The sequence below is a fragment of the Mobula hypostoma genome, chromosome 6 (genome assembly GCF_963921235.1).
Source record: "Mobula hypostoma chromosome 6, sMobHyp1.1, whole genome shotgun sequence".
In the NCBI taxonomy this organism is placed as follows: Eukaryota; Metazoa; Chordata; class Chondrichthyes; order Myliobatiformes; family Myliobatidae; genus Mobula; species Mobula hypostoma.
This window is the reverse complement of record NC_086102.1, coordinates 170,420,272-170,443,159: the sequence shown is the minus strand read 5'-3', so window position 1 is coordinate 170,443,159 and position 22,888 is coordinate 170,420,272. Positions and strand designations below refer to the sequence as shown.

Sequence of the window (22,888 nt, the reverse complement as noted above, 5' to 3'; positions counted from 1 at the left end):
TGTGTTCTCTCGACTCTCCTTCCTAAAGTCCACAATCAATTCCTTGGTCTTACTGACATTGAGTGCAAGCTGATTGTTGCAACATCTCTCAGTCAGCTGATCTATCTCGCGTCTGTACACCTCTCATCACCATCTGAAATTCTATCAACAATACAAGTAGTTGTGTCATCAGCAAATTTATAGGTGATTTTTGAACTGTGCCTAGCCACACAGTCATGAGTGTAGACAGAGTAGAGCAATAGGCTAGTCACACATCCTTGAGGTGGACCAGTGTTGATTGTCAGTGAGGAGATGTTATTTCCAATCTGCACTGATTATGGACTCCCAGTGGAGGAGTCAAAGATCCAGTTGCAGAGGGAGGCACAGAGGCCTAGGTCTTGGAGCTTGTTGTTTAGAACTGAGAGTATGATTGTGATGAACACTGAGCTGTAATCAATAAACGGTAGCCTGACTTAAGTATTGCCATTGTTCAGGTGATTCAAGGCCAAGTAGAGAGCCAATGAGGTTGCATCCACTGTGGACCTACTACTTTCATTTATAGATCACCATCTCTTTCTACTTGTAGGAAAAAAGAACAATGTTGACAAGACATGGGAAAAAAACCTCAAAGGATAAACTGACATGGTGCTGATCCAGCAAGACTGCTGTTTAATTTTTGACTGACATTGACTGTGAGTCATCAAAGAAAAAAGGAGTTGGTCTGTGCCTGGTGCTGTCAACACACAACTGAGCCATTAATGTCATGTGTGCAGTCACACTAGCTGATCACAGATCGATCATATTTGATGTCGATTGTTCAGTCAGTCCATGGCAGAGATATCTGTCAATTCTTTTGTATTTGCCTTGCTTTCACTGATGAGTTCCTGGAATCCTGGGAAACCAGTGGACACAGTCACTTTTCGTGCTAAAATTTCTCTAATTGGTTGACTAACATATTGATATTGACATCTTGTCTCACCAGAGGGGGTTGCTTGCAGTCTTACATGTCCATGTTAAATATGGAAGTTACTTGGTTGGAGGCTAATATTCAGCACATTTATTACCATACCCCTTCTCCCCTGGCTTCCATATTCAACTTGAAAAGATAAAAATTCCTAAATGTAATATATCCTATATTATAATTAACTAAGTATAGACTTACTGGCTTTTTTGAATTAAACTAACCAATAAGAAATTAACTGCATCATTTAAGGCTTCTTCTAATTTAATTTCTGATATTAAAAATATTTATTTTGAGATAGAGCACGGTACAAGCCCTTCTGGCCCAATGAACTACACCACCTAGCAACCCACCTATTTAACACCAGGATAATCACAGGACAATTCAAAATGACAAATTAAACCTTCTAAATAGTATGTCTTTGGACTGTTATAATATTTTTCCATGAAGTTTGCACATAAAATTTATATCCATTGAATGTCTTCTGATCAGGAATTATTATTGTTTGAGCCTGATGCTCAGACAATGTCATCGAGTTACCATTAATGAGCTTCCATTTTCCCTATTTTCAAAGATTCAAAGTACATTTATTATCAAAGAATGTATAAAATTATATGACCTTGAGATTTGTCTGCTTAGAGGCAGCCACAAAGCAAGACACCTGAAAGAACCCAATTAAAAAGATAAAGACCGACAGCCAATTCACAGAGAAAGAGGAAAAACACAAATCATACGAACAATAGGAATGAGCAACAGCACTCCAAACCAAATTGAGTCCTTAGATCTGAAACTCTGGAGCAGCCTGGAGTAGGCCCGAAACCTCGGTCTCAATTCATCATATTAGCAGGGTAAATTACTGCAAAGCACAGCAGCCAGGGCAGTCTCACAGTCTCAGAGTTGTGGAGAGAGGAGTGAACATCACAGGAGAGCAAGCAAAATCAGTCCGACTCTCGCCTCTGGTCCCGACACTCTAACTGGGCCGGCATTTAAATTGTTCAAACAGCAGATCATGCCTCACATTAGCAGACATCCCACCTCTCCCGGAAGTTCCGGGAGTCTCCCGCACATTGATAGCAGCTTCCTGACGCCTGCAAATTATATACAATATCCCAGAAATTGATTTTTTTGAGAGCGAGTGAGTGGGGGGGGGGCGGGTGAGAGAAGAGAGCGAGAGAGAAAAAAAAAGAAAAAAATCTTGATTGATCTCTCTTTGTGCTCAGTAGACCTATCAGTTTTCTCTGTGGGCGGGCTTTACAGTTGACCTCTCTCTCTCTTTCATTATTCATCAGTTCAGTTTAGTGTCCTGCAGTGCCATGGCAGAGTGTTCCAAAAAAAAAATATAAAACGTACTTCACCCCAGACTACACTAAAGTGTACCCCTGCCTAATAGGGGTCAAAAATAATGACAGTGTTGCTCGCTGCACTGTTTGCAACAGTGACTTTTCTATTGCCCATGGTGGGTTAAATGATTGTAAAAGACATGTTGAGGTGAGTCCTGGATTATGTCTCAACTAACTTTGAAGGACTGGTGCCAAACTACAAAAGTTTGCCAGTTGATGAGTTCTGGGGGAAACTGTCCAAAGTAAAATCTGTGAGCACAGGGCAGTTGAGATTCAAAGAGCTCTGCCAGTTGATGAAGCTGCTTTTGGTGCTGCCAAATTCTAATTGTGTAGAAAGGGCATTCAGCATGGTGTGTCACATTAAGACAGAATTCAGATATCAGCTCTCTCACAAAACACTTGTGAATCTGATGTCTTGCAAAATTAACAAATTCATTGACACAGACTGCTATGAGGTTGAGACTTCCAGTTGAGACCGTCCTGAAATGAGGTTGAGACCTCGCTGAAATGAGTTTTTGCAGGGTGGGATGTCTGCATTAGGACCTGGGTGCTGCCGCATTGAAACACTTCAAGCCTGGACCATGCTGCCCAGCAATTCGCTCTAGGCCTAGATCTCACTCCCAGCCCTACACCATTTTCAACCTCTGCAAATTGGCTCAGTGCTCAGAGCAATCCAACCTCATACCCAGTTAGATGTATGGGCATTAAAACTCCTCTGCCTCGACACTTCCTCTCTGAATTGCTCACTCCAACTCCATCTACGTTGATTTTGCAATGCACCAGCATGGCTCATCCCTCAAATTTGCTTTGCCTTCGCTCGTCTCTTCATTGTTTGTAGTGATGGTTTACCACAATTTACTTCAGAAAAGGTGTTATCAGTAATGTTTTCAGTTAAATTTCTTCCCTTTCAAACTACCAGTGAGCTGCCCCTTCACTAACTCCATCTGAAACCAGAATTTTGGTACAGGAAGTTATTATGAATAGTAAAGATCTCTTTTGAGTGTGATTATGCTATGAATATTATAGCACTGAAGAATGTACACAAATATATTAACAATAAATTACTGTAGCTGCTTACTGAAAAAAATAAATAATTTTCTTTCTGTGTTTATGCATCATAGAAAACAGTTGCCAATAACCAGAGACTGAATGGGGTATTGTTATAAATTGTGTAATAGCAGAAGAATACTTACAGGATCAAGTGTACTGCAACACAAGGCAAAAAATTTCATCCATTCAATCTCCACGCCAAAAGCACCCACAGTCATTATGCGTCTTAGGGTATCTGCTGGAAGGCCAAGGTCATTCCATTTTTGTTCGACTTCTTTTGCTGGTACTATTAATCTTCCATTCACCTTATAAAGGAAGGTCATGAAAGTTGTTAACCTTTTAGTTGATTTGCCAATAGCTTAATATTTTGTGAAATTAAAGTTTTGAGGTTTAAATAAATAATGAACTTATTTATTAGGGAACTAAAGGATACTAAAGGTACCTGATCATTGTTTGGGACATCATAAAGTACTTCACGTAAAACCAAAATCATTTTTAGAAATCCATTTACTATTTTAATGTATGGAGGTACACCATCCACTAACTCAAATGATGTCAATAATCAGGAAATTACGTGAAAGTTTCACAATTATTTACAACCAATTTCAACAAACATTGAAAATAGTTTGCCAGCTTATCTTAGATGACAAGTTTTCAAATGTGGGTACAGTACTCCATTCCCAGATAGACAGGAGCTTGCTTTGTTATGCAAATCCTGCACCTTTTTAGATCTCCATTTGAAAAATTCGAAGTATGGTGCTCAAAACATACACAACATATTGCAAATGTCATTTCTCCATGTGTTGAGAGGTCAAAACAAAGATATTCACAGGCACATCCATAAAGGGTTATCTTGTGATGTAAAATTTTCATAGAACTAGTAATAATGGAATTGTCTCTGATTTCCACAAAACTCTTCCTGCCTTCTGATGACCTGTTCTGCCATGGATTGTCTCTCTGAATCTTCTCCACACTTATCAAATGGAAGATTATAGAGCTGTAGTGGAAAGTATGTGGACTCCCAAGAAAATGAAAATATGCTAGAATCTGAAAATGGTTTCTGTTCAAAAGTACTGCATTGGATAGGGCATTGCCAGTTACTCAAATAAAAGTTTTATCTGAATACTTTATTGTTGGTTTTGAAAAGAACTTCAAATGACTTTAATGAGGCTTTTTATTTAAATTATTTTATTATAGATGTGGATGTTGTCAGCAATGTCATTGCTTATTGTCCAACCTGAAATGTCCCTGAAGTGAGGAGGGTGTCAGCAGTTAACCTTATTAATGGAACTGCGTTCATATATAGGCTAAGCAGGGTAAGAATGGCAGAGTTCCTTCTCTGGAGATGTTAGTGCACTGGTTGGGGTTTTAATATGGTAGTTTCATAGTTCAATTAAAATTTCAGATCTTTGATTTAATTTAATGACTTGAAGTTGTCATCGTCCAAGACTCCAGATGGTTCAGATTGATATGATATGGTAGTTCAGTTTGTCAATATGGATGTGGAGTTGACTATCAGCAATGCTGTCATTGCTCAGATAAGGGTAAAACTGAATAGAAAATAGTGTAGGGTAATGTAATTGTGATAAATGTACATAATTCACAACCACTGACATTGAGTTGGAGTTTCGCTTTAAGAGTCTCTCTGATGTGATGACGTTATCATGTAAAAGGTTTTTAGTGTGCCTTCGTGGTGTAGGTTTTGGAGTTCAATAAAAGATGTTACCGATTTCATTAAACATAAAACACCACACCGTTTTATTTGCGGAAACTGACGAGAAGTAAGAATACGTCATTTTAACTCTGAGTCTGCTCTGCCATTATTATGGTCAACCCTCAAACTCAAATGCTATGTTCCTCTATAATAGAGAAGTCCATCAGTTCACCACTCATTGGAAATAGAGATGCCTTGCCTATAACCTGAGACAATGACTTCTGGTTCTAGATACTCCCACCCAACCAGGGCAGAGGATGGGGGAGGGGAAACAAAATTGCTGTGTTTGGCCACTTAAGCCATTCAGACTTTTGTGTTAAAGGAGTTTCTTCTTATTCTTCCAGATTCTAGTGAATTTAACCTATTCATCTGAAAATCTTTTTCAAGAACAAGTCATTGGAATGAGTCCAATGAACTTTCAATGCACTCCCTCTGTGGCAGTTATATCCTTTCATAGAAAAGACTAAAAGTTACAGGACTCAGAGTTACAGGGAAGTAGTCAGCCCTAAGTTGCAGGAAGCGAGTAGCTGGGTGACTGTCAGGAGGAGGAACGGGAAGGTGAATAGGCACCCTGTGGCTATTGCCCAAAATAATAAATATACCATTTTGGATACTGTTCTGGGGGATGACTTCCCACGGAAATGCCATGGAGACCAGGATACTGAAATTGAGCATGGGTTTGTGATACAAAAAGGAGAAGAGGGGAGTGGTGGTGATAGGGGACTCAATAGTCAGAGGAACAGACAGGAGTTTCTGTGGACATGAACGGACACCCGGATGGTATGTTGCCTCCCAGGTGCTAGGGTCAGGGATGGCTCGGATCACATCCACAGCATTTTGGAGGGGATGGGGGAGCAGCCAGATGTATTGGTACATATTGGTACCAATGACATTGGAAGGAAAAACAAAGCAGTCCTGAAGAGAGAAGTTAGAGAGCTAGACAAAGCTCAGAAGCAGGACCTCCAGGGTTGTAATTTCTGGATTGCTACCTGTGCCACACACCAGAGAGGGTAGAAATAGGATGATTTTGGCAGATAAATGCATGGCTGAGAAGCTGGTGCAGGGGGCAGGGCTTCAGGTTCTTTGATCATTGGGATCTCTTCTGGGGGAAGTATGACCTGTTCAAAAGGAACAGGTTGTACCTGAACCTGAGGGAGATCAATATTCTCGCAGGCAGGCTTATTAGAGCTGTTTGGGTGGGTTTAAACTAATTTGGCAGGGGGATGGGAACTGGAGTGAAGGGACACAGGATAGGATGGATGGTAATAAAGCAAAGACAGCATGCAGTCAGACTGTCAGACATGATAGGTCAAAATTGCAGCCAGCAGGGTGACTATCAGTGAATTGGGGATGCAGAGTCAAAAAGCGTAGCAAATACAGTACTCAAAGTGTTATATCTCAATGCAACGAGTATAAGAAAAACGGTGGATGATCTTGTTGCACTTTTACAGATTGTCAGTTATGATGTTGTGGCCATCACTGAATCGTGGCTTAAGGATGGTTGTAGTTGGGAGCTGATTATCCAATATTCCACATTGTATCAGAGAGTTAGGAAGGTAGGCAGAGGGGGTGGCATGCCTCCGCTGGTAAAAAATGGCATCAAGTCATTGGAAAGATGAGACATTGGAGCAGAAGATGTTGAATTCTTGTGGATTGAGTTAGGAATCTGCAAGCGTAGAAGGACCTTGATGGCAGTAGAAAAGACAGGAAATGGAAAAGGCGAGTCAAAGGGCAATGTTATGATGGTCATGGGGGATTTTAACATGCAGGTAGATTGGGAAAATCAGGTTGGTAATGCATCTCAAGTAAGTGAATTAGTTGAATGCCAAGAGATGGCTTTTTAGAGCAGTTTGTCATTAAACCTACTAGAGTATCAGCTATACTGGATTGGGTGTTACATAATGAACTGGAGGCAATTAGGGTGCTTAAGGTAAAAGAACCCCTAGGAGACAGAGATCACAAAATGGTTGAGTTCAACTTGAAATTTGATTGGGGGAAAGTAAAGTATGACATAGCAGTATTTCAGTGGAGTAAAGGAAATTACAGTGGTATGAGAGAGGAGTTGGGCAAAGTAAATTGGAAGGAGATGCTGGCAGTGATGACAGCAGAACAGCAAGACTTGAGTTTCTGGGAAAAATGAGGAAGGTGCAGGATTGATGTATTCCAAAAAAAATACTCAAAAGCAAAATAGTACAACCAAGGCTAACAAAGGAAGCCAAACTAATATAAAAGCAAAAGAGAGGGGCATACAACAAAGCAAAACTTAGTGGGAAGGTAGAGGATTGGGAAACTTTTAACAACCTCCAGAAAGCAACTAAAAGAATCATTAGGAGGGAAAAGTTGAAATATGAAAGCAAGCTAGCAAACAATATCAAGGTGGATAGAAAAAGCGTTTTCAAGTGTATAAAAAATAAGAGAGATGAGAGTGGATATAGGACCACTTGAAAATGAGGCTGGAAAAATAATAACAGCGGACAAGGAGCTGACAGATGAACTAAGAGTATTTTGCCTTAGTCTTCACTGTGGAAGAAACTAGCAGTGTGCCAGGTGTTGCAGGGTGTGAAGGAAGAGAAGTAAGTACAGTTAGTCTTGCAAGGGAGAAGGTGCTCAAAAAGCTGAAAGACTTAAAGGTACGTAAGAACATAAGAAATAGGAATATGAGTGCCCACCACTATTAAATAAGATCATGGCTGATCTGGCCATGAACTTTTCTCCACCTACCTGCCTTTTCGCCATAACCTTTAAATCCCCTACTATACAAAATACTATCCTATCTTGTCTTAAATATATTTACTGAGGTAGCCTCCACTGCTTCATTGGCAGAGAATTCCACAGATTCATCATTCTCTGAGAAAAGCATTTCCTCCTTATCTCCGTCCTAAATCTACTCCCCCAAATCTTGAGGCTATGTCACCTAGTTCTAGTCTCACCTACCAGTGGAAACAACTTTCCTGCCTCTATCTTATTTATCCCTTTCATTTTTTTATGTTTCTATAAGATCATTCTTCTCATTCTTCTGAATTCCAGTGAGTATAGTCCGAGGCGACTCAATCACTTTTCATAGCCTGACCCCCTCATCTCTGGAACCTGGTGAACCTCCTCTGCACCACCTTCAAGGTCAGTATATCCATCCTCAAGTAAGGAGACCAGAATTGCATGCAGTACTCCAGGTGCAGCCTCACCAGTAACTCCCTGCTCTTAAATTCAATCCCTCTAGCAATGAAGACCAACATTCCATTTGTCTTCTTGATAGCCTTCTGCACCTGCAAACCAACCTTTTGTGATTCATGCACAAGCACTCCCAAGTCCCTCTGCACAACCTCATGCAGTTATTTTTTATCATTTAAATAATAATCTGTTTTTTCGTTTTACATAAAGCTCCTACATAAGTCCCCAGACCAGATGAACTGCACCCTATGGTTCTGAAGGAGGTAGCAGTAGAGATTGTGGAGGCATTAGTAACTGATCTTTCAAGAATCATTGGAACCATGCCAGAGTCCAGAGGACCGGATAATTGCAAATGTCACCCCACTCTTTAAGAAAGAAGAGAGGCAGCAGAAAGGAAATTATAGACCAGTTAACCTGACCTCAGTGGTTGGGAAGATGTTGGAGTCAATTGTTAGGATGAGGTTATGGAGTACTTAGTGATACAGGACAATATAGGACAAAGTCAGCATGGTTTCCTTAAGGGGAAATCTTGCCTGATGAACCTGTTGGAATTCTTTGGGGAGATTACAAGTTGGATAGATAAAAGGGATGCAGTGGTTGCTGTATATTTGTATTTTTGAAAGGCCTTTGACACTTTGACAAGGTGCCACACCTGAGGCTGCTTACCAAGTTAAGAGCCCATGGTATTACAGGGAAGTTACTAGCATGATTAGAGCATTGATTGATTGGTAGGAGGCAGTGAGTGGAAATAAAAGGATCTTTTTCTGGGCACTTGGCCAAGTGGTTAAGGCATTCGTCTAGTGATTTGAAGGTCACTAGTTCGAGCCTCAGCTGTGGCAGTGTGTTTGTGTCCTTGAGCAAGGCACTTAATCACACAAACAACAGGAATTCTGCAGATGCTGGAAATTCAAGCAACACACATAAAAGTTGCTGGTGAATGCAGCAGGCCAGGCAGCATCTCTAGGAAGAGGTGCAGTCGACGTTAGGCCGAGACCCTTCGTCAGGACTCAATCACACATTGCTCTAGACTGTGCGAGGGGTGGCGCCCACACAGACTTCCAATCTGCGCCTTGTAAGGCATGAAAATGCCCAATGCATGCCTCTCATGGTCTGAGTCGACGTTCCCTCCCCTCTCATGGTCTGAGTCAACGTTCCCTTCCTTGTCTGGTTGGCTGCCAGTGATTAGTGGTGTTCCGGACCACTTCTTTTTATGTGTATACCAATGACTTAGATGATGGAATAGATGGCTCTGTTGCCAAGTTTGTAGATGATAGGAAGATTGGTAGAGGGGCAGGTAGTTTTGAGGAAACAGAAAGGTTGCAGAAGGACTTAGACAGATTAGGGGAATGAGCAAGAAAGTGGCAAATGAAATATGATGTTGGAAAATGCATGGTTGTATACTTTGGTAGAAGAATTAAACATGCGCACAATTTTCTAAATGGAGAGAAAATCCAAAAATCTGAGATGCAGAGGGACCTGAGAGTCCTTGTACAGAACACCCTAAAGGTTAACTTGCAGGTTGAATTGGTGATGAAGAGGCAAATGCAATGTTAGCATTCTTTTCAAGAGGTCTGGAACATAAGAGCAGGGATGTGATGCTGAGACTTTATAAGGCACTGATGAGGCCTCAGCTTGAGTATTGTAAACAGTTTTGGGCTCATTATCTAACAAAAGATGTGCTGGCACTGGAGAGGGTTTAGAGGAGATTCACAAGGATGATTCCAGGAATGAAAGGGTTATCATATGAGGAATGTTTGTGTTGTAACTGGGTTAACTGTTTGGACATGCCCCTCTGCTGACTGCCCCTGTAGCTCCTCCCACAGAACCCTGAATAAGGGTGATTTCACCCTGCTCCTCCTTTTCAGTCCAGGGGCAGACACTCGCATGCTGGAAGTCATATTTTATTGCCAATAAAAGCCTTTCAGTATTTACTCTACTTCAGTCTTTTGGAGTAATTGAAGGTGCATCAGTTTGATGGCTCTGGGTCTGTACTCGCATTAATTTAGAAGGATGGGTGGGGATCGGATGTTGAAAGGCCTAGACAGAGTAGGTGTGAAAAGGATGTTTTCTATGGTGGGGGAGTCCAGGACAAGAGGGCACAGCCTTGGTATAGAGGGGTGTCCATTTAAAGCAGAGATGCGGGGAAATTTCATTAGCCAAAGGGTGGTGAATTTGCTACCACAGGCAGCTGTGGAGGCCAGGTCGTTGGGTATATTTAAGGCAGAGCTTGATAGGTTCTTGACTGAACATGGCATCAAAGGGAGAAGGCCGGGGAGTGGGGCTGAGGAGGGGAAAAAAATGATCAACTGTAATTAAATGGTGGAGATGACTGAATGGGCCAAATGTCCTAAGTCTGCTCCTATATCTTATGGTCTAAGTGCATGCAGTGCTTGAAGTGTGGTCTCACCAAAGCCCTATGTAGTCGCAGTAATTTATCTTTGCTACTGGACTCAAAACTTCTTGCAAAGAGGGACAGAATACCACTTACATTCTTAACTGTATGCTCCAAAGATAGTGTGCACATGGCTGCTCAAATACAACACATCCTCTATCTATTCTGCCACAATATCCTCAAAATAAGATATTCCTTTCATAAATCTGTGTTGACTGATTATCACCTGTATTATTTTATAAGCATTTTGTTTCCACATTTTCTAGTAGACTAGTATTTTCCTACTAATGATGTTAGACTAAGTTTCCTGTTTTCTTCCTCCATTTTAAATAGTGGGTTACATTTGTCACAATCCAGCTTCCAGAAAAAACATGGTAATTCATCAAATTTTGGAAGCTGATGCATTCCACTCCCTGTGTTCATTTTAATGAGTATATCATCAATTAATTCTGCTACAAAGCTTCTGAGGTCTTGCAGGTCAAAACTTGAAGTATTTGCAACTTCTGGTTTACTATGCACGAAGACTTCTTACTCAGCAGGCAATAAGAGAATATGGCTTTGTTAGGATTGCAGGTTTGTCTATGCTGCCATTAACTGCATGCCAATGCCTTTCTGTGCCATATGTCAATGCTATTCAAACAAGAACTGAAAATATTCATCCTTTCATCGTTCAGCTGCTTTCCATGCATATCAATGCCTAGTTCACTCTGTGGCTGTCTGCTGTTCCACGCGAGCCCCCATGGAAAATCAGAGAACTGCTACTCCCTGACATGGGCACTTTGTATGTTATGTAGAGCAAATGCTGCAGAATTTATACTTATACCAGTACAAATGGGACGTAATGTCAACTTTTTCTCATTCTCCTAACATTAACCCTAACCCTCAAAAAAATGTAGCATCCATTGGTTTCAATGTCATTTCCACATGTAGAATCCCTACCAGTAGTTGCTTCAGTCACAGAATATCTTCTTTTTAAGAGGTTCAGACTGACTACTGTTGATTCATAATTATCTCTTTAATTCAAATTTGGATTGAGTCTCTAGGGAGACCTAGTCTGGAGCATCCTGGCTAAACCAATCCGTATGAGTGGGTTATTAAGTAAGTGCTATTTGATATGCTTAATAGTACAACCAATAACACTTTTCATCACTTTATTGATGATTGATAGCTGGGAAGTATTAGCTGCTTTTTGTGGTAAGAACCAATCTGCAATTTATTCATCAGGTATGTACCTGTGTTATAAGCTCTCCAATTCTCCCCCCTTGGCATCTTAAAACATACTTACTTTCTCAATTTTTCTAATATTAAAGGATGTGACTTGAAATGTTAAGCCCATCATATCCTCTACAGATGCTGTCTGATTATCTTTTACGTGTTGTGTTTTAAATTGCTGTTAAGCTCTCCCTGAGCCTCATGGTACTTGCTTTCAGATTTTTGTATCTTCTGCCTAATGGGAGAAGAGTGGTGTCCACTGCTCTTCTTTCTGAAGGCAATGACCACCTCTTTGTTTTTGCTGACCCTGAGAGAAAGTTTGTTGTCATGACACCATATCACTAGGCTTTCTATCTCCTTCCTGTACTTCAACTCATCACTATTTGAGATTCTGCCCACTATGGTGGTACCATCTGAGAATTTGTAGATGGAGTTAGAGCAGAGTATTGACATGCACTCGTGACTGTAATAACAGAATTATTTCCTCCTCTCATGTCTCTTTTTTTTTAGCTTGGTATCAATTTTTGCAAAAATGCAGTGTTTTTTTTTACATAAATCTCAACAACTGGAAAAGAAGATCACCCCTGTAAACAAAAATCTGGTAGCTTTTTTTAGTGAGTGGAGGTAATTGGATGAGAAAAACAATTCATTATCAAACTACATTATGTGACATTGGAGGAGCTATAACGTTGGACTGTAAATTAATAAAATGGTGAATTGCTAGCAAATATCTTTAGGAGGGCTTATATATTCACTATGGAAATTATGGCAAATTGTGTAGTTTTCACTGTAACCTTTGCACTTTTTATACCTTGAAACAACCAGAAGCTCAATTTAAGTATGCTCCGGTTTCCATAGGTACATTTAATCTCAGAGAAATGTATACAATAAACATCCTGTAATTCTTTTTATTCACAAATATCCTCAAAAAACAGAGTGCTCCAAAGAATGAATGACAGTTAAGTGTTAGAACCCCAAAGCCCCCCCCCAGCTCCCCCCACGCATGCATAAGCAGCAGCGGCAAGGCAACGAGCCCCTCCTCCACCAGCAAAAAAAGCATCGGCACCCTCCACAAACATCAAATATATTTTGTGTGATGATTGTGCAATAGACAGCAGATACATCTGCTCGACAGCTAATCATGATATCTTATTGTTTGAGCATATTTTCACTGCTCCTAGTTTATCCATCACAGCTGGGACTAACAGTCCAGCCAGTGGATAAGGCATTCTAATGCTATCATTGCTTTCTGAGCTTTGGAATAGCCAGATTGGAACAAAATTACAGAAAAGGCAGCTAAAAAGTACTTAAAACTAAATTCTGGTAACAATTTCAATCAGGCAGAATGATACTCCACAGCTTTGTTGTTCTAATTATAGACTTCCAAAGTTCAGTGGCAAGAGGAAGGCATAAAATTCTCAGTTCCAGATTCTTCTACAACATTGATTTCTCATCTAAATGGTTGAGGTGGGATTAGTTTGTGCACATAATTTGTTCATCAAAATAAAATTCACCAGAGAGCTTGACCATGACATTGAATTTAAGAGCTTGAGTGAACCACATGATTCAATGCTAAGAATAATTGAGTGATATGTGGAATAATGACATTTATAGTTTGTGCTTGACCATGCAGCTTGCTGAATTTTGCTGAATTTAACAATGGTATATGATTGAACATTTTTGTTATGGTGTTTCTTCTCTGCCATCTCTGAGTTATTATCAGTCAGGAGCAAAGTAATATCAGTGGGTCACATACTGACTCACACCTGACTCACAGCCTAGCCCACACAATTTGTGAACTTGGGTGGGAATCCTTTGAAAATAAATATATTTTAATTTCAAAATTTATCCCTTAAATTTATAGACACAAGAGACTGCTGATTCTGGAAATCTGAAGCAACACGCAAAGGAGCTGGAGGAACTCAGTGTGTCAGGCACCATCAGTGGAGGGAAATGGATAGTTGACATTTCTGGTCTTTTGTCTTAATCAGGGCTGGAAAGAAAGATGGCAGATAGCCAATATAAGAAGGTTGGAGAACGGGAAGAAAAAGTGTTAGTAGGTGATAGGTGGAGATAGGTGAGTGGGGCGTTATAGGCAGGTGACAGATAGGAGAGCATGGGAATAATGTAAGAAGCTGGGAGGTGATAGATGGAAGTGACAAAGAGCTGAAGAAGATGGAATCTGACAGGAGGGAACAGTGGAGCATGGAATAAAGGGAAGGAAGTAAGGAAGGGAACTGGAGGGAAGAATATGTGGGTAATGGGCAGATCAAGAAGGTGGGTGAGGGGAAAGTTGGGGTAATGATGGCTAATGGATAAAAAGTGAAAAATAGAGACAGAAGGGAGTGGTTACAGGAAGTTAGAGAAAACAATGTTCATGCCATCAGGTTGGAGACTACCGAGGTGGAATATGAGGTGCTGTTTCTCTAATCTGCAGCTAGCCTTAACTTGTCAGTAGAGGAGGTTTTGGACAGACGTTTCATGGGTGGAAATGAAAAGTGGAATAAAATCAGCTGTCTAATGTCATCAATTCAATAAGTTGTTCATTGGATGCACATGTAAAGGATGCCTCATCTGTAATGATTATTTAGGGTGATAACTGGTGGTAATGGAGAATGTGAAGGGGCAGGTGTAATACAGTGCAGATGCAGAGGTAAGTGCTTAGAAGGGGATTGGTGGGGAGGGACAAGCAAACAAGTGAGTCACGGAGAAACAATTCCTGCAGAAAGTGGAGAATGGAGGGAGAGATGTGTCCAGTGCTGGATCCTGTTGGAGATGGCTTGAGAATGATAGATGTATAAGCTTGTGAAGTGGTAGGCGAGGACTATGGGATCTCTATCCCTGTTACATCTGAGAAGGGATGGGGATGAGGGGAGTCGTCTGGAAAACGAGATATAGGTGAGGGCTGTAATGATAGCAGTGGGGAAAAACCTTGTTTTCTAAAAATGTGGGGCATCCTCAAAAGCCTCATCATGAGAACAGATGTAGTGGAGATGGAGGAACTGAGAGAAGGGAATTGTATACTTGCAAGTGCAGGATGGGAAGAAGTGTAGTTGAGGTAGCTGTAGGAGTCAGTGGGTTTGTAGAAATTGTCAGTAGGTAAACTGTCATCCAAGATGGAAGCAGAGAGATCAAGAAAGAGGAGAGAGGTGTCAGAGGTAGATGGAGTGAATTTCAGGATGGGGTGGAAGTTGAAGAAATTTACAAGCTCCATACAGTTGCAGAAAAACACACTAATGCAGTTGTCATTGTAGCAGAGAGAGAGTTAGGAAGCATTGCCAGTGTAGGTTTGAAACATGGATTGCTACACACAGTCAACAAAAAGACAGGCAAAACTAGGGCCCATACAAATGCCCATAGCTACAGCTTTGTAACAGGATCACGTCAAATGTATCAGTATTACAGTGGATTAAAGGAAATTACAGAGGCATGAGAGAGGAACCGGCCAAAGAGGCACCAGTATGAATGACGGCAATACAGTAATGGTTGGAGTTTCTGGGGGAAATTCGGAAGGCATAGGATAGATACATCCCAAAGATGAAGAAGTATTTTAAAGGGAGGATGATGCAATCGTGGCTAGCAAGGGAAATCAAAGACAACATAAAAGCAAAATAGAGGGCATATAATATAGCAAAAATTAGTGGGAAGATAGAGGATTGGGAAACTTTTAAAAACTAATAGAAGGCAACAAAATAGCCAGAAGAAGAGAAAAGATTAAATATGAAGGTAAGCTAGCCAATAATATAAAAGAGGATACCGAAAGTTTTTTCAGATATATAAAGAGTAAAAAGGAGGTGAGAGTGGGTATCTACCACTAAAAAATGGCACGGGACAGGAAGTAATAGGAGACAAACAAATAGTGGATGAACTTAATAAATATCTTGCGTCAGTCTTCACTGTGGAAAATTCTAGCAGAAAGCCTGAAATTCGGGAGTGTCTGGGGGCAGAAGTGAGTGCTGTTATTATTAAGGGCAAGGTGCTTGGGAAGCTGAAAGGTCTGAAGGTAGATAAGTCACCTGGACCAGATGGACTACACCTCAGGGTTCTGAAAAAGGTAGCTGAAGAGATTGTGGAGGTACTAGTAATTATCTTCCAAGATTTGCTGGATTCTGGAATGGTTTCAATGACTGAAAAATTATGAATTTCACTACACTCTTCAAGAAGGGATGGAGGCAGAAGAAAAGAAATTATAGGCCAGTTAGCCTGACTTCAGTGGTTGAAAAGATATTGAAGCCCATTATTAAGAATGAGATTTCAGGGTACTTGAAGGCACATGATAAAATGTCAGCATAGTTTCCTTTAAGGGAAATCTTGCCTGCCAAATCTGTTGGAATTCTTTGAGGAAATAGCGAACAGGATAGACAAAGGAGAGTCAGTGGATGTCGTGTACTTGGATTTTCAGAAGGTCTTCGATGAGGTGCTGTATATGAGGCTGTTTAACAAGATAAGAGTTCATGGTATTACAGTAAAGATACTAGCATGTAAGGAAAATTGGATGTCTAGCAGGAAGCAAAGAGTAGGAATAAAAAGCAACACACATCAAAGTTGCTGGTGAACGCAGCAGGCCAGACAGCATCTCTAGGAAGAGGTACAGTCAACGTTTCGGGCCGAGACCCTTTGTCAGGACCCTTCATCAGTCCTGACGAAGGGTCTCGGCCCGAAACGTCGACTGTACCTCTTCCTAGAGATGCTGCCTGGCCTGATGCATTCACTAGCAACTTTGATGTGTGTTGCTTGAATTTCCAGCATGTGCAGATTTCCTCATGTTTGAGTAGAAATAAAAAGGGCTTTTTCCAGTTGGCTGCCTGTGACTAGTGGTTTTCCACAGGGGTCAGTGTTGGGAGCACCTCTTTTCACATTATATGTCAATGATTGGTGGAATTGATGGATTTGTGGCCAGGTTTGCAGATAATACCAAGAGTAGTAGAGGGACATGTAGTATTGAGGAGGTAGGGAGTCTGCAGAAGGACCTAGACAGATAGGGAGAATGTGCAAAGAAGTGGCAGATGGAAAATAGTATAGGGAAGTGTACGGTCAGGCACTTTGGTAGAAGGAATAAAGGAGTAGACTATTTTCTAAATTAGAAGAAAATGCAAAAATCAGAGGTGGGAGTCTTTGTGCAAGAATCCCTACAGGCTATTTGCAGGTTGAATCTTTGGTAAAGAAGGCAAATGCATTGTTAGCATTCACTTCAAGAGGGCTAGAAGAATATAAGAGCAAGATATAATGCTGAGGCTTTGTAAGCCATTGGTCACACTGCACTTGACAGTATTATAAGCAGTTTTGGACCCCTTGCGCAGGAAAAGTTTGAGGTGGCATGATAGCGTAGTGGTTAGCACAACACTTTACAGTACCAATAACCCAGGTTCAATTCTCACTTTTGCTTTTTGGGAACTTGTACTCTATATTTTCCCCATGACTGTGTGGTTCATTTTCCTCCCAAGGTCCAAAGACGTACCGATTGGTAGGTTGATCATTGTAAATTGTCCCGTGATTAGACTGTGATTAAATTGCAGGATTGCTGGGTGGCACAGCTCAAAGGTCTGTAAGGGCCTATTCCATGCTGTATCTCAATAAATAAAGTAAATAAGTAAAAGATGTTGGGGGTCCAGAAGATGTTCACAAGAAGCATTCTGGGAATGAAAGGAGTAAACACATGAGCATTTAGTGGCTCTGGGCCTTTTTTTGCAGGACTTTAGAAAAATGAGGGGAGAATCAGATTGAAACCTATTGAATGCTGAAAGGCCTAGAAAGAGTGGATATGGAAAGAATGTTTCCTGTAGTGGGTGAGTCTATGACCAGAAGACACAGCCTCAGAATAGAGGGATATCCATTTCGAACAGAGGTGAAGAGGAATTTCTTTAGTCACAAGGTAATGAATCTGTGGAATTCATTGCCACAGAAAAGCTGTGGAGGCCAAGTCATTGGGTGAACTTAAAGCGAAGATTGATATATTCTTGATTAGTCAGGGCATCAAAGTTTACGGGGAGAAGGCAGAAGAATGGAGTTGAAAGGGATAATAAGTCAGTTGTGATGTAATGACAGTGCAGACTAGATAATCAAAAGGCCTAATTCTGCTCCTATGTTTAATGGTTTTATGGTCTTTGGTTTGAAGAAAGTAGGAGAAATTGTTGAGTGTGAGGACCAGTTCTGGTAGATGGAGGAGGAAGGTAGTGGTGGGGAGATTGTTGCGTCTGTTTTCCAGGAGGAAAAGGAGAGCTTGGAGGCCTTGACAAGGGCCAGAAGTGTATAGGGACTGCATGTCCATGGTGAAAATGAGGTGTTCAAGGCAAAGTAACTGAAAGATGTTGAAATGGTGGAGAACATGCATGGTGTTATTGATGTAGGTGGGAGTGGACTGAAACAAAGCGGAAAAGATGTCAAGATACTCCCTTCACTGGGATCCACCTATCACCTGCCAGCACTTGCTCCACCCCTTCCCTTAACTTTTTTTCTACTGGCTATCTCCCTTTATTCTTTCCAGTCCAGATGAAAGGTTTCAACCTCAACATTGACCATCTGCTTCCCTCCACTGATGCTGCTTGACCCACCGAGTTCCTCCAGCTCCTTTGCATATTGCCCCTTAAATTCAATTTTTTTCTAATGCCATGCCTAAGTAGATCTTTTATGTGCTAATGTTAAATACAGTATGTAACTAATTAATATTTACTTACTGGTTATTTAGCCAAGTGAACTATATTTAATGCTAATGTTTTTCAGTGTTTTATTAATATGAGTAATATATCGAAACTATGAAAATAATTCATTATAGTTGACTCTTTGCTAATTATGTGATGTACAAACAATTTGCTGAATGTTTTAGCATGTTGAAAATAATAACTATTACTTAAATTAGGCTTTAATGTATTATGTTTAAAATTAACAAGCATATCATTTAAACAGGGGAAACAGATTTTGCTTTCTTACTTGTGCATGTAAGGCTCTTAATAAACCAGGTGTTAGTGTTGGTTTGCATGGAGGTAGAGATGATGAATTTTCTTCCTTTGATTTTTGTGCACGGAATCCTCCAGTCGACATCGTGCCAAAGTAACTGCAAGAGAAATCTATGTATTAATGTCACCTTTCACATAATGTTGCAGATCTTCTGATGACACAAGTTTACCTGTCACTTGCTCTTGTACTATGCTTTTTCTCTCAGCATGTTTGTGAAACAGCCATCTGCTGGGACACTGGCTTCCAATACATTAGCAAGCCCAAATGCAATAATGCAATCCAAGGTTTTTCCCAGTGCAATTGACCATTTGTATGAACAGAAGTGCTTTGACAGCGATTTAAACTCCACCCCAAGACTTCCAAAATTTCTTTAGCATTTATTCATAAACTTAAAGAACACTCAGGAACTATGATAAATTAATACATTAATTATTAAATAATAAATATATTAAAAGAAAAAGTGCTAAGAAAAATTTGTAAATATCCAGAAACAATTTAAAACCAATAAAATTAAAAGTTTACTTCCTATTCTCCACGTAGCTCTTGGTTTCCGTTCAGTTCAATGGGGCTGCCGTATATCAGACTACAGATTTCCCAATCTGGGAAATTTGCTGAAGGTTGTATTTTTCTAACTGGACTTCCATGAGGAACATTATAGCCAGCTGCTATTACATACTAACAACTTCCACCAATCAGGGCAAACAACATCACGCACTACACTACATCACTCCTACTGCTTACTATGTATATACTTATTAAAGTATGGTGTGAAATATGGGTCTCAATCAACTGCTTCCTTCTCCATTGCAGAAGATGACTCATAACCAGCACCTGCAACCATACCCAAAACGGATGAATGTGGGCAAGTTCAACAGCTTAACCTAGCCCTGTCCCACCACCCAAATCTTGCCATTATTGAAGTGTTTATTATCGATATCTGTTGGTCACAGTTGCTACTGAGGCTATTGAAGAAAACATCTGAGTTTTTACCTCAACTACAATCCAGTTCCTCTATTGCTGAGCCTCACTGCTCTATAAGCTATCTATCGTGGAATTTCTTTCCATCTCCACCTTCTGTAATTCTCTCGTTTTGCCTTTCTCCATTTAGACAGCCAAGAACTCCCACTAGGCAGCAGCAGCAGCAGCTGAAGAGGTATAATTATGAAAATTGGCACTCAGCACTTCACAACCAACAGTTCAGATATCCAGATGTCATGAAGTTTAAAGGTTAGTTTATATAGTGAAGGTGTTCTGGTCAGATAACCTTCAGAGGGCCTTTAAATTATGCTTGTCCCATTTCTAACATGGCAATATCTGCTTATAAAATGGTCAATGCATTTTCCACAGAGCTGATATCTATCAACTTAAAGATTACAAGAGTTATCAAAAACAGTTTCTTTAGTGGAAATTTAACCAAAGTTAAGTACTAAATTCACAATTTAATTGTGGCGAAGATACATTAAAACTATGTAATTAAAGTCTGGACTAATTTTGTCATTCTTTGTGACATCATTTGATAATAGCAGAGAACTATGTAACCAAATCACATCTGATTCTTGCAATATATCTCATCATGCTTAATTGTCACTAAAATAGTGAAGAGGCACTCATGCCCGATATTTTGGAGCTGTCTATTATCTTTATATCCTATAGAACTGGGATTTACACGATGAGAGGATCTAGGTAAAAATATGCTCTAAAATATTTAGGTTTCAAATATAACCTACTCTGTAGACCACTGAATGATATCTGAAGGCTGAGCCCTGATGCAGTCTTTAGTATACTGCTTCAGAATATCAGGAAGTTGTGTTAGAGGTGCAATTTTCTGCGAAGAAGGCATCCTTAACAGTCCTGTGGAAACATTGAATTAAGTTTGTTCACTTCGATATAAATATTCAGAACAAGTATAGTATTCCTCATATTTAATCAGCTGGACAAAAGTAAGAAGGGTATTCACAGACTGTTAGGACAGAACTGAAGTTCACGTAATGAACGGGTTATTCATGTCAGTTGGAAACACAACAATAAAATTGCAATAAAATAAATATTAAGCTTTCTGTCCAAAGTGTCATGGCAATGAAGTCTTGTTATTGACTTTTCTTTGTTATCAATTTGATATTATATTGCTTGGGTATTATTTGTTGTAGTTTCAACAAGTTGAGGATATCTTGATATGAAACATGTTATGATGGCAAAGCTGTATTATGCAGTGACTCTGTGACTGAGATGTCAGACAGTGGCAATGGTTGGAGTTGGTGGTATTGCTCAATTTTACCATTTTACGGTGTACTAGTGCTATTGCCAAGGCTGTCCGATCTCACTTTCTACAAAGTTGCATTATTCAAAATATATCAGTTGTGTGCTTTGCGTTATTCAACATATTTTGGTTGTACATCTTGCGTTTTGCATGGAAAACATCGGGGAGAAAGCAAATGAAATGACATATGCAGTTCTTACACTGTCCTTGATCTAAATTCAAGAGCTACTTAAGTTTAAAGGTAAGCTGTTAACCTGATAGGTGACAAAAAAGTCAGAATTCCTGAGAAAGTCTGATAAAATACAAGTTGGGAAAGTTACAAGTGACCAGTCAAGAAAAATTAAACATGTGAATTGATAAATTTGAGTTTACTGGTGAACAAAGTTTATGGCTACAATCATAGACATAGAAAATATGAGCAGGAATTGGCTATTTGCCCCTTTGAGCCTGCTACACTATTCAACATGATCATGGTTTATCACTTCCATGTTTTCCCCACTTCCCTTGATTCCTTTGACATTAAGAGATATATCTACAAATGTTTGTACTTTTTTTTCAATATATTTAAAGTCCTTAGTCCTCCACAATCTTATGTGGTAGAGAATTCTACAGGTTTACACCTGCTGGATGAAGAAATTTCTCCTTATCTCAGTTCTAAATGACATACCCCATATCCTGAAACTTAATTCTAAACAAGGCACTCAGTCCATTTATTTAGTCTGCATAGTCATGTTGGAATTTTAATGTTTATTTCAGAAATCCCCTCTCATTCTTCTATATTCCAATGATTATTAGTCTGAATGACACAAACCTTCCTCATCCATGAGATCTACCATTCAAATAATCCACTCTTGTAAACATTCATTATACTACCTCTGTGGCAAGAACATCCTTTCTCAGATATATAGACCAAAATTGTACTTGGATGAGGTTCCAACCACGGCCTTGAATAGCTGTAGGGAGGCATCCTTGCTCCCATATTCAAACGCTTTTGCAATTTCACTTCCCATTTTCCAAAACTATCACAATTTGGTAATCTCAAACACGAGGAACTCTGCAGTTGCTGTAAAACCAAAGCAACACACACAGAACACTGGAGGAACTCAGCAGGTCAGGCAGCATCTATGGAAAAGAGTAAACTGCCGCATTTTGGACCAAGACCCTGCTTCAGGACTGAGAAGGAAGGGAGAGGATGCCAGAATAAAAAGGGTGGGAGGGAAGGGGATAGGCGAAGCCAGTTGCATGGAAAAGATCAAGAGCTAGAGAAGAAAGAATCTGATTGGAGAGGAGAGTGGACAATAAGAGAAAGGGAAGGAGGAGGGGACCAGGGGGAAGTAATAGGCAGATGAGAAGAAATGAAAGGTCAGAGTTGGGGAATAGAGGAGTGGCTGGGGCAGGTTGTTCACTGAAAAATTGGAAGGAGTAGAAGGTGTTGCTCCTCCACACTGAGGATGGCTTCATCTTGGCAGAAGAGGAGGGCATAGATTGACATGTTAGAACGGGAATGGGAATCGAAAATAAAATGTGTGGCCACCGGGAAGTCCCGCTTATGGCTGATGGAGCGGAGGTGCTCAACAAAGCAGCCCTCCAATTTATGACAGGTCTCACCAACATAGAGGAGGCTGCATCGGCAGCACTGAACACTATAGACTCCAGCTGATTCGCCGGTGAAATGTTGCCTCATTTGGAAGGACAGTGTGGGGCTCTGAATAGAGGTGAGGAAAGAGGTATTTGGGCAGGTGTAGCACTTAAGCTGCTCGCAGCAATAAATACCTGGAGGAAGATTAGTGAAGAGGGACGAATGGACAAGGGAATCATGGAGGGAGCGATTCCTGTGGAAAGCAGGGGTGGGGAGGTGGGG

At 40.3% G+C, this 22,888-nt stretch overlaps 1 protein-coding gene across 1 annotated transcript in view; it reads right to left on the bottom strand.

Annotated features, from left to right (window-relative positions):
- Positions 1-20,610, bottom strand: part of LOC134347727 (ropporin-1-like) — a 29,676-nt gene extending 9,066 nt beyond the window's left edge. Inside the window, exons 1-3 of the mRNA XM_063050118.1 lie at positions 20,498-20,610; positions 18,744-18,867; positions 3,474-3,635 (exon numbers count right to left, since the gene is read on the bottom strand). Coding sequence (XP_062906188.1) covers positions 3,474-3,635; positions 18,744-18,867; positions 20,498-20,610 — 399 coding nt within the window. The remainder of the gene's footprint in view (positions 1-3,473; positions 3,636-18,743; positions 18,868-20,497) is intronic.
- Between the last annotated feature and the right edge of the window lie 2,278 nt (positions 20,611-22,888).